The following is a 14,325-nucleotide window of genomic DNA, read 5'->3' as shown; positions in this document are numbered from 1 at the left end:
TATCTTTTTAAAAATACACAGAGAGAGCAGAAGAAAGAACAAAAAGGAATACAGACAAGCAAAGAATCAATGAAATGATCCTGTTAAATTTAATAAATAAATGCATATGCTGCAAGCAGTAAAGATTCATGTTTTAATATGCAGTCTCCTTTTTCAGATTGTCTTTTTTGACAATCATATTGATATTTGTAAGGTTCATAATAATTAAAAGGACAAAATTATAATGAAAGACTACTAATGAAAAAATAGGAGACCCACCAAGGGGAATTTATCATATTTCTGCATGTATATTGACATTTTGCAAATTTCCTATAAAACTAATTTTAACATCATATGTTAACATAAGAGTCTTTCTATTTAGTCAAGAAGGAAATTCCAGTTGAACATTCTTATCTGAGTTCGACAAATCTGGTATTTAAAGTTAGATGAAACCTTGAATTGGTGCTAATTCAACTAGTATATTTTACAGATGAGGAAACTGAGTTTGAAAGAGTCAATAAATTGCCCAAGGTCACACAAATAGTAATTCGTACAGCCAGAGTGAAAGAAAGCCTTTCCAGTCTTAACTGAACATCAAATTCCATCTAATCTGCCCTTTATGTTGGCTGAATCCCAAGCCTCAAACGCTTTCCCTACTTATATCCCCACTTTGAATGTCTGGCTGCCTTCAAAACAGTTCAAATGGCATCTACTGAAGAAAGGCTTTCCTGGTTCCTCCTCCTCCAACCCCCCAAGCTGTTAAGAGTCTTCTGCTCTAAGATCACCTTCCATCTACTCTGAAGTCATCTTATACTTATTACTTTATGTTGTCCCTTACATTCTGATGGGATAGACTGACAGCTCTTTCCTTATAGCCTGAATATGTGTAACAAATTCTTATATTAATCTGAAATACAGATCAAATTAACTACATGGACCGTATTTAAATGGTAAGCACAAACCTTAACAACTAAAGACCCACTACTCTGAAGTGGAATAGAGTGAATCAGGGTCGTGTAGTGGTTACCAATTGTGTTCAATTTTTGCCTCCTATTTTGGTAGTCACTTAAGATTTTGGGATTCTGTGGTTGCTTTGATGTAACACTAGGTTTGTCTTGGACAATGTCATCTAGGTGTCAATAAAACATTCTTTTGCCAAGTTGTACCAGGCTGTGCCAAGCTGGCTATACAGCAGCTTAATTTTTCAGAGCTTCTTTTATCATTAGGAGCAAAGGAATAAATCACTGAGACTCATGCAAGAATAGACATTCACACAGCAAGGTTACTTCTGCAAATAGGCAGTCCGTGGAGATACCCTTCCACAAAACACAACTACCTGAATAGACTTCAGGTTCCTATGTCCAGAACTCCAAAGGGTTGGAGGCTATTTTGTATGTAGTCGGTAGATCTTTCAAAGTCTCATTTTTGTAAGGTGTATGTTCCTTCAGGGGTGAGAGTTCAAAACACTTCCAAAGTTTTTTTAGCATGGAGTATGGGAGTAGGGTGGGGGAAAGGGAGAGAGGGAGACAGAGACAGAGACAGAGACAGAGACAAAAGCACAGAGATAGACAGATAAGGTGACAAATAGGCATAATGACAGACACAGAGAGAGAAGAATAGGGAGAAGGAGAAAGGGGAATAGGAAGAGAGAGAGGAAGAGGGAGAAGAGGGAGAAAGGGAGACAGAGAGACAGAAACAGAGAGACAGACAGACAGATAGACAGATAAGGTGACAGAGAGACAGACAGACAGGCATGACAGACACAGAGAGAGAGAGAGGAATAGGGAGAGAGATGACTGTTGAGAAGTATGCCACAACTTGGACCTCCCATCTTCTTTTAGGAAAACAAAACCATCAAACAAATACAACGTGGAAAGAGGACCCTGGAAAAATGATCGGATTCAGAGTTTTGAAATCCGCCAAGAGTTCAGCGAGCCCAGGATGACAAGGATGACAGAGACTCGACCTCCTTCCTGTCTCTCTGAGCCCTGCCCCCCACAGACCCCATTCCATCCCTCCTCTGCCCCCCACACACACCTTTGCTCCCAGTCAAAGGTAGTAAGGGGCAGGGCAGGAAGCGCAGGAAGAAATCCACTCAACTCGACCCCCGCCCCTCCCCTGCGAGCAGCCCTTTCCCTGGGTTTCTCGCAGGAGCTGGGGGCAGAGGACGCGCCCGAGAGAGGAGTCACTTGTCTGCATCTGCAGCATCCTGCAGCCCGCGTCCCCCCAAACTCGGAGGAAGCTGCAGCCTAGGACCGTGAGCTGTAAAACTGCGATCCCGCCCAGGGGGGCGAAAGACTAACACCGCCACCCTTGTGTGGTTAGTGGCTTCCCTGATGGGCGAACCCCCAAGCACCCCGGTGGCTCCTGTGAGAAGGGAGCACTGCCTGGGTCATCTTGCTTTAAAAAAGGGGGGGGGACAAAACTCGGGCCCCCGCGCCTCCCTGGAGCCCCCGGCCGCCCGGGCGGCTCGGGGTCCCCCTCCGGCCGCTGGGACCCCTCGGGCGGGCACGCGCCTCCGGCCGCCCCGCCCCCTCCCCGCTCCCAGCCCCGTCCCCTCCCCTGCTCTTGCCCGGGGCGGGGGCGCGGGAGAGCAGCGGTGACGTCAAGGGGCGCGCGGTGGCAGCACCTCCCCGCGCGCTAGTTAAAAAGAAGAAGAAAAGAGGGAGCGAAACATGAGAGCCGGCGTGAGGAGCGGCAGCCGCGGGCAGAGGAGACCTCGGCATCATCCCGATCCCGCCGCCGCCCCTCCCGTCTCACCTCTCGGACCCGGGGCCCGCCGGCCGCCCCGCATCCTCCCGCTGCTCCTCTTCCTCCCACCTCCAGGCCGCACCCCCAAGCCCCCCGACTCATCGGACGCCGGCACCACCGCGGAGGGCGTCCCTGGCACTGATTAGACTCGCTCTCGATCCCTGGGCTCCCCTCGGGGCTCGGCCCCCTCTTCCAGGTGCTTTTCCCAACTTGTCCCCGAGGTGCCCGGGTCCCTCCTCTGCAGCCCCCCGCCCCCCCCCCCGGCCTCCTCCTCCTCCTCCTCCTCCTCCCCCCCGCGGGGGCTGTGCGGCCGGACCCCGAGGGGAGCTGCCCCTTTTCTCCTGCGCCTCCCGCCGCTGCTCCCGGCCAGATGATGCTGAAGATGTGGTCCTTCAAGTTGCTGCTGCTGGCCGTGGCGCTGGGCTTCTTCGAAGGAGACGCCAAGTTCGGAGAAAGGAACGAGGGCACCGGGGCGCGGAGGAGGAGGTGTCTGAACGGGAACCCCCCAAAGCGCCTGAAAAGGAGGGACCGGAGGATGATGTCCCACTTGGAAGCCCTGAGCGGGGCGGAAGCCGGCTGCGGCGCCTTCTACCCGCGGCTCTCCTGCTGCTCCCGGCTTGACAGCCAGTCCCTGCTGCACCCGGAGTCCAAGGTAGGCGCCGGAGCAGCGGCAAGCCGCGGCAGAGGGGCTGGGAGAGCGGGTGGGGGGCTGCGGCTCCCCGGGACAGGCTTGGGTGCAGCCCCCCCTTTGGCTTCCGATTAAAACGTAAATGCTGGTTTTTCTGGATGGGGGGCGCGCCCCGAGGCACGATGCTCTGCCGCAGCTCCCCTCCCGGCTGGGTAAAGTTGGACTCGGGCGACTCTCTCCTCCTCGCCTAGGTGAACACTCGAAAAGTCTCGGGATGCAGCGTGTGGTTCGTATTAAAGCGAGCCCCGGCTCACGGGGAAAACTGTAAATTAAGGGGACTGTGGTTTCCGGTTTATTTTTCTGGGGATAGAAAAGGCTTGTGCCGTTTTCTCCACGTGCTGGCTTTGGGGAAAGCTTGCACTGTCTCAGGAGAGGATGAGAAGCCTGGGTGGCTTCGGATCTCCAGCCCCATGGGGGGGGCGGGGGGGTCTTGGACGTGAAGTCCAAGCAGGCTGGAGAGCTTTGAAAACCAGGGCAAGGTTTTCGCTGTCACATTCCCCACACAAAATGGGGAAAAGATTCATTATCGCTTCCCCCTTCCCCACCCCACCCCCCACATGTCATTGTAAATCCAGCCTCCGGATCGCAGACGCTTGGAAAGAAAGCTCCTTTTGCTAAGTTCCTGGAACTTTGCAAGACTATTCATTTTATTCCATTGCTGTCCCTATAAAATATACATTCGCTTACTAGCTTGCTATACTAATTTCAAGAACGCCCCATTTCAACTTGGTTAAAAAAAAAAAACTCTTCTTGGCGTGCGCTGCAGTTCTGTGGGGGAATTTACTCTCCACGGGGGTGGGGGGGGGGGGGGGGGCAAAGAGCCGGGATCACGTCATTAACAATCTCAGCACGTGAAGTAAACAATCAGGTGTCTTACCGCCCCCACCCCTTTCCATTTTAGGTTTAATTAAGAATTCCTCTGTTACAACACTGCAGTTGTCAAGGTCTGAGACTCTTGGAAAACTTGTGTTTCAGTCTTGCTGGCCCAAGCATAATAAAAAAAAAATACCCAGGCTGAATCTAATTTTTATGCTTAGTTCACGGTAGATTTCACTCTATTCTCATGTAAACAGCTCTTACGAATCAACATATGTGTCTGGGTGGTATCTCTCACTTTGTTTTGTAACAAAAAGCCATATTGCATCATTTAATTTGCTCAAGTCATGCAAATAGGAAAAAATCAATAGGACAAAAAGGGGTCGACTTATCCTCCTCCCTACTAAACTGCTGCCCACACACAGAGCCCTGTTGCTTATGGCAAAAGAATAACAACAACACCATTGTGTCGTTAGTTGGTTCACTAATGGGTGAAACTAGAGAACATCATTCTCCTTCAGTCCCCAGCTCTGTCCAAATGTTCATGGCTTTTGAGGGAGCATTTGTCCTAGTCCTTCTATTCCCAGATGAGTGAGAACTGTCTTGCTACAGGTTTTCAGCTACAGCCTCTCTTTTTATTCTTACCATATGCAAGAGGAGAGTCTGAGATTCTAAGCAGGATATTGCTTTCTTCTTCCCCCCCCCCCCAGAAAAGTGGCATTAGCTCCTTGGTTATAATAGAATTAGATGGCAAAGTAACTACATTCTGATAACGGTAATAGTCGTGAAAGTTAATAGTGAAAAGCCAAGAACTTCAGCAGAAAGACTGGCGATGCATCCTTAACTAACCTCACTTGCAATGGACAATATCGGGGCTCCAAGAGCTGTAAAAGCCAATGTATCCACTGAGTTCTTTGAGAAATAAGAGTATGCACTTGACTGAATATGGGGAAAGGGCTGGGGGGGAGCAGTAGAGTGTCTCCAAAGACTTAATCACAATGTAAAAATTATTCCCTTGCTTTAGATGGGCATGACATTTACCAAGTTTTCCGGTATATCCATACTCAGACGATCAGAGATTTCGAATTGGAAGAGACCCTTAAAAGGTCATTTTGTTCTTAACTGTGTACTTGAGAAAATGGAGGCCTGAAAGAACTGCTGTGACTTGCCCAAGGTCTCACAAGTAGCAAAAAATTGGCAAAGTCAGAATTCTTTCCTTCCCACTTCCATTCCCTACCTCATTTTAAAAATGGATTTATGGGTTGAATCTTATCCTGGGAGCCCTGAAATTGTTTCTATTACAAATAGTCTATAAATCCACCATTCTCAAACCACTTTCAAAGTAAAGAATAAAAGTTATCTACTCTATAGAGATTTTCTTATATATTTAAGACTTTTGTCTTAAGGTTTTAATGACATTTTAAAACTTATCTACCCATTAAACCTTAATGTTTATTCTAAGGCTTACTGGCTTATCATAAATATGGCTAGGTCATTTTTAATAATCACATTCAGAGTAGATGATAGCCATTAGAAAGTTATCTTTAAAGTTCAACTTGCAGTGCCTATAGATCTTTGCATCAAAAGAGAAAGAAAAAAACTTCAAAGTCCTCCTCTTCTGTAATTACAGTAGCAGTCATACATTTTACAAAAGATCAGAATATTAAAGTTATTGAGCATGCTCAGTTGATGTTCTTCAATATCATTTTTGAACAAGTGTTTTTATAGTAATATCAGTGTATCAAGGCACTTCTGATAACAATGTTTTTTTTTTCCCAATCAGTCACTTGCCAGAAGGTGAAGTTAAACTGGGATAACTTTATTTTTAACAAAACTCTTTAACTTCATTACAACCTCCAGAATATTCCATTTAACATCATCCAAAAGCATCAGCAACTCCAACCTTAAAATGCCGTGTGTGTGTGTGTGTGTGTGTGTGTGTGTGTGTGTGTGTGTGTGTGTGTGTGTGTGTGTGTGAGCTACCTTGGGTGGCTTCACAGCCAAGGCTGTCAAGGAATGGGTGAAAAGTAATTGTTTTCAAGTGTGCCCCTTTACAATCCTGTGTTTGCTCTGGCTCTTTCAGGAACAAAGGCTATTGTTGGACACATCTAACTAAACAAATAACTCATCCTGGGCTCCCTTTAACAGCTGCCTTAATACAATGATCTATTTACATATTAGCCTAAAATTGAAACTGAACTCTCTAATGACATAATCCAGCACTAGGATCCAGAAGACACATGTGTCTTACCCAACAGCTGAACAACCTTGCGGACATAGGATTTTTAGAAGTAAATTTGGGTACACCCAGGAATTTTTAAGGCAACATCTTAATATACTGTCAGACTTTATCCCCACTTTTGTAACTCATCAGACCCATGTGGATGCCAGTTTACTTCCTTTGCTGCTTGCTAAAGAAAGCAATACAGAAGGTCTCTATCACTGATTTTTACCATTTGTTGATAAGCTTTCCTGGTAGGCCACACTTTTCTGTGTGGATTCCAGTGTTTTGCTTACCTTTTCTTCAATGAGTTTTACTTTCATGTGGCTGGAGATTAAAGGATGACCTTCCAGATGTTATAAATTAGTCAGCTGCAAGCATAATCATTACTAGGCATGCTATAATAATGTTTCCAAGTTTTACATGTTTTCCCAAAGTCCAGTTTAGGCCACTGTCAGTGACTTTGGATATTTTTTTTTTGTTTTGGAGTCAGGAAAGGAAATTAGCTTCTATTTCTTGTTAAAATCAATGACCTTGTCAGGCTCAGAGAAAGATGTGTCCATGTCTGTGTACTTGTGTCTGTGCTGTTAAAGAAGACAAAATAGCCAGCTCACACCCATACTGATCTGTCCAAAACAGCGTTTCAGCTTTGGGCTAAGTCAGTTTAATTGACTTCAGTAAGACCACTGGTTCATTGAAACCTAAGCTAGAATGATGGCTCTATCTATCTTCAGATAGGTATTTACACTGCGGACCTCACACAGAGCAAAATGTTAGCATCCTGCTGTGTTGGAACAGCATGAAACTTAAAAAAGAATAATATCGTACTTGATTTCAGATAATTTATTGAATCCTGTTCCTTAATCTTTTGATGGGTTATTTTGTGGCAAAGGCACATTCCAAAAATTGTAAAGGACCAAATTCTTCAAGCACCAAAATCAAGCTCCCTCTGGATGGCAGCTGGCAGGGTTTTATTTCAGTTATTAAAAATGGAAGTATGCATGGACTACATGAAATCAGATGTAATTAAACACCCATTTCCCACAAAACCAAAGAAGTGGCTTTAGTTTCTTTTAATGCTCATTCTCTTGACGCTTTACTGCAGTGATCTGCATTGTATAGGCTACAGAGATGGAAAAATAGAATATAGAATACATAGATCTGGTGCTGTCTGGCAAAGTATGCACAAATGAAGACATTCTAAAAATTCTTGGAATGCAAATTCTGAGTGTCTTGTATATGTTTCTTTTTTGAAAATCCTAACTGCTTAACCACTTGTCATGTAAGTAAAGTGGGCAAAAAGCTAAAATGATTTGGGTCAATAAGCTTTTCCTATTTAAGCAGAGATTTACAATAAATGATTAATCTTGTTTCTTTTCCCCTCCAATGAGATGATTTCTATTGGAATTTTGTATTTCAAATTTGTCACAGTTGTTTACACATTTAATCTCAATCAAATATTTATAATAAATTATGAAGTTTATTTCATTTTTCCCCAAATAGGATCATAGTTTTTGAAGTTTTGTGAATGCTATTCTTTTCACTAACATTTTAGCACATCTATATATTGAACTATCTAAAAACAATATTCTCTGCTCTTTTAGAAGCAAATTCTCAGATAAAATAGAAAATTTTTTTAAAGGAGCATCGTGATTTATTCAAATTAGAACATTACTTACAAACTCAAGAATAGAATAAGTTGATAACTGCTTATTTATTCTTCTGTCCCTCAAAAAATCTTTTTAAAAATATATAATTAAAAGTATTCATAATTATATAGAAATGTGAACCAAGTACAGAAACAGTCTTTAGATTTTCTTCTGTAAGAATATAGATTTATGTATGTATATATGTGTTTCTGTGTGTGTGTGTGTTCTCCAGTATACAGAAAAAAACATTTTTTTAATAGTGATATTGATGCTTGAGCATGGACAAGGCTGTTCTTGACATTTCAGATATTTCTATTGTGGTTATATTACTTTCTGGATTTCTTAAAAGAAGAAAAGGAGTTTAAAATATTAACCTAAAATAACAAGCTAGCTTCTTCAGTGGTTAAAAAAAATCTAAAATAGTTTTCAGTGGACACAAAGAACAAAATATTGAATGAAAAATATCATCCATTTTCCCAGTGAAATTCAGTACACATCATGATCTGTAACTTTTAAATCCATTCATGTTTATTTTCATATACATATATATCATAGTCCTATGAAAATATGAAGATTTTTTCCCCCCAGGTTAAGATACAGTGATCAAATAAAAAAAGTGTACTTAAAAGCCTAAGATATTATTCCCATGAGAATGAGAGGGGGTCTGGTTACCTTTTCTTTATTGGTAAACTTTTTTTCCTTTATGCACTATGAAAAAGAATTTAATCAACTGCAAAGTACTCTATAATAAGAACAGCTAAATATTAACTGCCATAGAATGCATGTAAAGGACCTTACAAAGAAAAAAACCAAACAATTGGGCATCCAAAGAATCAACAATTATTAGTTTATGCCAGGAATTTCAGGAGAAAAACCAATAATAGAACTTAAAATGTATGTAGGAGATACTCTTACATCCATTTTGCAATTAATGTGTGATTCTGAATAAATGATAGTCACAGGGTATTTAAAACACTCAGATTAGTTCCCCAGTGTTTCACAAGGCAAGGAGAAAGTCATAGACAAATACACTGTTTTTATTAGTACAAGTAAGCATTTTAGGCCATCTCCTATCTCTTCAAACAAACCATATATCCAGGTTTTTCTATGATGGAATAATAATTGGCGTTTATATAGGATTGTAAAGTTTACAAAGCATTTAAAATACATCATCTTGTTGGAGCCTTAGCAACCACCCTGGGAGGTAGGTTCCATGGGTATTATTATCCCCTTTTTACAAATGTATAAACTGAGTCAAAGAGAGGCAAGATTTAAATTTCCAGCTGAGCTTTCTCTATAGTATTACTTCTCATGATAACCTTGGTCCCAAAAAATAATTTTTCTCCTTGACTGGGAATACTTTTCTTCTGTTGTTGTTACAAAGCAGCTTTTCCTGGAGAAGGAAAAAGAAATCATGTATTTATTTCTGATTTCTGGCTTGCAGATATTTTCTGTTACCAACAACACTGAGTGTGTGAAACTCTTGGAGGAGATCAGATGCGCTCACTGCTCACCACATTCTCAGAATCTATTCCATTCACCTGAGAGAGGGGAAACCTCTGAAAGAGACCTAGCCTTGCCCTTGCTGTGCGAAGATTATTGCAGAGAATTCTATTACACATGTAGAGGCCACATTCCAGGTAAAAAACTGCAGAATATTGAAATCAGATGTCTGCATTGCAGTGTATGCTTTTGCTTGCCTAAGATTTTTCTCACCTTTCAAAAGATGTGCTTTTACCTTCTTTTGTTTATTTTAGGGCATCAAGATTTAATGGTGTATTGTGATTGGGTTTTTCAGCCATCCAAATAATGAATTGACCTTATTCAGACTTCTGAGTATTTTCTGTCACGCTGTTCAGAGGGTCAGCTTGTTAGTTACTTTGGATTATGCATGGCAAATTTTTAATGCTAGACAGACTGTCTTCCTCATAATCTGCTCCCAAGACACTTTTCCCCTTTGCCAGGCTGAAGATTGTCCACCAATTTTAGTAGAACAGATAAGATAGGAAACTAAAGCTGCCATTAAAAAGAACACATGAGCCAAAGAAAAAGCAGCTATCTTCTGTTCTTTATTCTTTCTCTCAATATAGTATGTTTAGAAGCATTTCTTAGTGAAGAAGAGAGTCTTCTTTCTGCTGGATCATTAAGAATTTCTAATCGCAGGATTATATTTATCTGCCACTTATTACTCCTTTGACCTTGGATAAGTAACTATTTGTCTGAGCCTCAGTTTCCTCATTGGCAAAATAATGGGGTTGGGTTACATGACTGCTAAGTTCCATTTTCAGCTCCAAATCCATGATCCTATGATCTCATTGAGTATGAAACACTTAAGGTACAAAGCTTGCCTTGTAGAGCATTGATAAATTTCCTCCATTCCTAATGTTAACATTTTATTTTGCTAGAGTCGATGGAATGAACATCATCTCTTACAGATGGAATAACATCTACTGGAGGGCATTTTGACCAGTTAACTAAAATCACAGAAAACAAACCATTATTCACAATCTCAAAAGTATTCTTATTTTTAAAACTCCTGAATTGTATAGAGATTAGAGAAAGACTTTAAAATAATTAGGGTACACTCTTTTCTTTAAAAAAATGCTTTCAAATACATGGAGTTTGGGTACTTTTGTTATGGGGGTAGGATAGGGGATGAGGAGGATAGGGCTGTAGTGCTCTCTTACTGACTTGAGAAAACATTTTGGATAGAGTTGCTTGTTCCCTTTGGTGTGGTTTAACATGTCTCTAAACTCATTCAAATATGAAAATATTATTATTGTCTTTATAAACTGCAGAGATGTTTGTAAGGTTCTCTTCAGCCAGCTGTTTCTTACTCCTTATCACATTCTCCAAAGCACAGCAGACTAGGTCAGAGCTGCCAAGACTGCCTGCTGAGAAGAAGTAACAGATTAGATATCAGAAATTTTTGATCCAAGATGATTCAATGAGGTTTGCCTTTTCTAATATAGGTTAAAAATAGTCTATAAACTCAGGATCCTACTTAATATTTATATCTTTGAGTCCAAAAGTGGGACGGAAAAGTAAGCAGTAATGCCCTTGGGGAGAAGAGGAGGTTTTTTTTTTCCCCTGTTGTATGTTGGGAGTGATTTGAACTTCCCAAAGGAAACATCTTTGGAGAAAGAGTGAGTACCACGGCACAGGAGCCCGAGCTGCAGGACCCTCACTCCCCAGATCAACATATGTGGTGACGAATGACAAATTTATTTTTCTACAAAGTTTGTGTATATGTAAAACCGCTGAAGTGCATCAAGATGTCAAGTACTTTCTGTGACCACCCAGGTTGCCTTGAAAGATAACCAGATGAAAGCATAACTTTAGTGTTGGACAGAGCAGCCTGCATGCTTTAGCACCAACTCCAATAGGCGCCTTTCCTACATCAATCAGATGCTAATAATCATTCTAAATACGTATTCTGAAAGTGGACTGTAATAACAAAAAGATGTTGCATTCATTATCCCCAACATGGTTAATTGATTTGTTGGATAGCATGAGCATGGGTACATGGATTAAGATTTCCTGGAAATATAAAGTGCTGGGTAATACTCTGTCCCCTGCCCCCATCTCTGCTCCCCAGATCACAGAGATTATTGGGATCATAGGCTGCCTAGAGTTTTTTTAATTTTTTTAATTTAAATGAACCATCATTTATTTTCTTTCCTTCTCACCTTCTCTTCCCTACTGTAAAAAAAGAAAAGAAAAAAGAAAAAGAAAACCTTTACTATAAATATGCAAAGTCAAGCAAAACAAATTCCCACACTTGCCATGTCCAAAAAGCACATTCATAAATCTCTTTAAAATACCAAAAGAAAATATATAATGTTCTTTTGGGCTTTTTCCCCCTGCACAAGTCCATTTCATGATCAGCTTTTCCTCCTCTGTAGGAAAGAAGAAAATATTTACTATTCTAAATTCACTGAATAATAGGTTTAAACTTTAGAGAGACCTTAGAGGCTATTGAGTCTAACTGTCTTGTCTTACAGATGAGGAAACAGAGGCTCAGGGAGGTGGACTAATTTACCCAGGGTCACACAAATGTTAATTGCAAGGAAATAAGTGGTGGTGGGTTTTTTTTTCATTATTCACCAGGAAACTAGAGTAGTACAATACTCTCCCTGTTTATATCTTTTAGTAAAGACAATTCATCATTTGGATTTTTAAAAATCACAATACACCATTAAAAAGCATTAAAACTTAATACTCTAAAAGTCAGTAAAGTTAAGATAAAATTAGCCCAAAGGATCTGTTTGAGAGGGAGATTGCTGAATTTTTTTGGGTGGGGAGAAGGATGATAGTACAGTCTGGGTCTATTATTTTATTAGTAGAGAGGACTTCCAATGAGGAAACTCTATCCAGTAATACAGATCAACTGCTCTATCTAAAAGGGCAATGTTGGTCACTGAGAGGTTAAGTGATTTGACAAGGGTCACTCATCTTCTAGGTGTCAAGAATAGAACTTGAGCACATTTCTTCCTTTCCCAAAACTACCTCTATGTCTTCTATTCCTTACTACTCAAAATTACAGAAGAAAACTTTTTAAAAGAAAAAATACAATGAAAAATCAAAAGAATTATAACCCATATAGGGCGGCTAGATGGAGCAGTGGATAAAGCAACGGCCCTGGAGTCAGGAGTACCTGGGTTCAAATCCGGTCTCAGACACTTAATAATTACCTAGCTGTGTGGCCTTGGGCAAGCCACTTAACCCTGTTTGCCTTGCAAAAACCTAAAAAAAAAAGAATTATAACCCATATAACCAAAGTTGTTTATGAGAAATCCAGTGCACAGTATTTTCCATTTTATTTGTGGGATAACCAATTTCATCAGAACAGTTGGAATTTTCTTGGCTCTTCTTCTTAGGGATCATCTTAACTGTAATAAAATTTATCACAGAAAAGGGAGATGAGGACATAGAACCATGGCTGCCCTTTCAGAGGCCTATAGAAATAGCTCTATGTTAGCAAGCATATCTCTCAAAGGGAGTTTTCAACAATTACGCAGAAAGATTCTTTATACGAGTAAGACTACTTCCAAGAGGGAGAAGACAACCAGTAAAGCAATAGTGATTAAAGATGCAAGGAAACTTTTCACTTCTCAAATTATTCCCAAGTAGCAAATTGACTCAAAAAAAAAAAACCTTATAGGTCATTGAGGACCAGTGAACTGATGTATACCTAAGAATCCACAGTAGTATAGCCAGGATCCAAGCATAACTTAATTGCAACCAGAGAATAGTTTTAAATATTAGGGAAAAAAATTTAACCTAAGAACAAGTCATAGGACTTTTAGATGCAAGGAAGCTTAGAAGTCGTCCAGTACAACCCCATCATTTTGCAGATAAGGAAACAGAGGTCCAGAATAGTTGGGGCTTACTACAGCTCATATGATTTAAAGCCATGTAGAGTCTTCAAACCTACATCAGAGGGACTACTAAAGGTGGACGTCATAGGACATCTTAGACCTATGAATATGGTCCAACTTCTTCATTTTCATGAGGAAACTGAGGCTCAGAGAGATCAGAGATTTGCTTGGAGCCATACAGATAATAAATCTAATAAGCCTAGTTCTCTGACTCCAAACTAAGTTCAGTTTCTAATATAGACCATATAGTGTAGTCATTCAGTCATTTTCACTTGTGTCTAACTCTTCAAGAACTTGGCAAATATATTGGAGTGCTTTGCCATTTCCTTTTCTAGCACATTTTTATAGATGAGGAACTGAGGCAAACAGAGTTGAGTGATTTGCCCACAGAGCTAAAAAATGTCTGAGACCAGATTTGAACCCAGGAAGATAAGTCTTCTTGACTCCAGGTTAGGAAGTCCGCCCCATTGCAATATTCTAGCTGCCATATTATATGATATAGCCTTTTATTAAAAATATTTTTCCCTTTCCACTATATCATGTTGCCAATTCATTCTTTGTCTTCAATGAGAACAAGTCGGTTGCTTGTATACACCTTGCTTTGCATTAAATGCTAAAATAAAACCTTTCAAATGGTGAAGTTAGTCTCTCAGAATGGCTGCCTACTGTGTTAGCTATTTTCATTATATTTTATGTATATATATATTGATATATATGTATGTGTGTATGTATATATACATATTTATAGCCCCTATTGTCTTCTCATTATAAGTCATTGGGTTATCACACGACCAGGGTTAAATAGCACAATTGGTTGAAGCTAGTGCTAAGTACTTAGGT

The 14,325-nt window shown here is 40.7% G+C and overlaps 1 protein-coding gene across 2 annotated transcripts in view; it reads left to right on the top strand.

The window, feature by feature from the left end:
- Positions 1-2,642: 2,642 nt before the first annotated feature.
- HHIP (hedgehog interacting protein) overlaps positions 2,643-14,325 on the top strand; it is a 133,661-nt gene continuing 121,978 nt past the window's right edge. For both annotated transcript variants that reach the window (XM_074229225.1, XM_074229224.1), the window contains exons 1-2: positions 2,643-3,382; positions 9,549-9,744. In XM_074229225.1, coding sequence (XP_074085326.1) covers positions 3,101-3,382; positions 9,549-9,744 — 478 coding nt within the window. In that variant the 5' untranslated portion in view covers positions 2,643-3,100. The remainder of the gene's footprint in view (positions 3,383-9,548; positions 9,745-14,325) is intronic.

This window comes from Macrotis lagotis, chromosome 3 (genome assembly GCF_037893015.1).
Source record: "Macrotis lagotis isolate mMagLag1 chromosome 3, bilby.v1.9.chrom.fasta, whole genome shotgun sequence".
NCBI classification, from domain to species: Eukaryota; Metazoa; Chordata; class Mammalia; order Peramelemorphia; family Peramelidae; genus Macrotis; species Macrotis lagotis.
The sequence above is the reverse complement of the archived record's forward strand: the minus strand, read 5'-3'. Positions and strand labels throughout refer to the sequence as shown.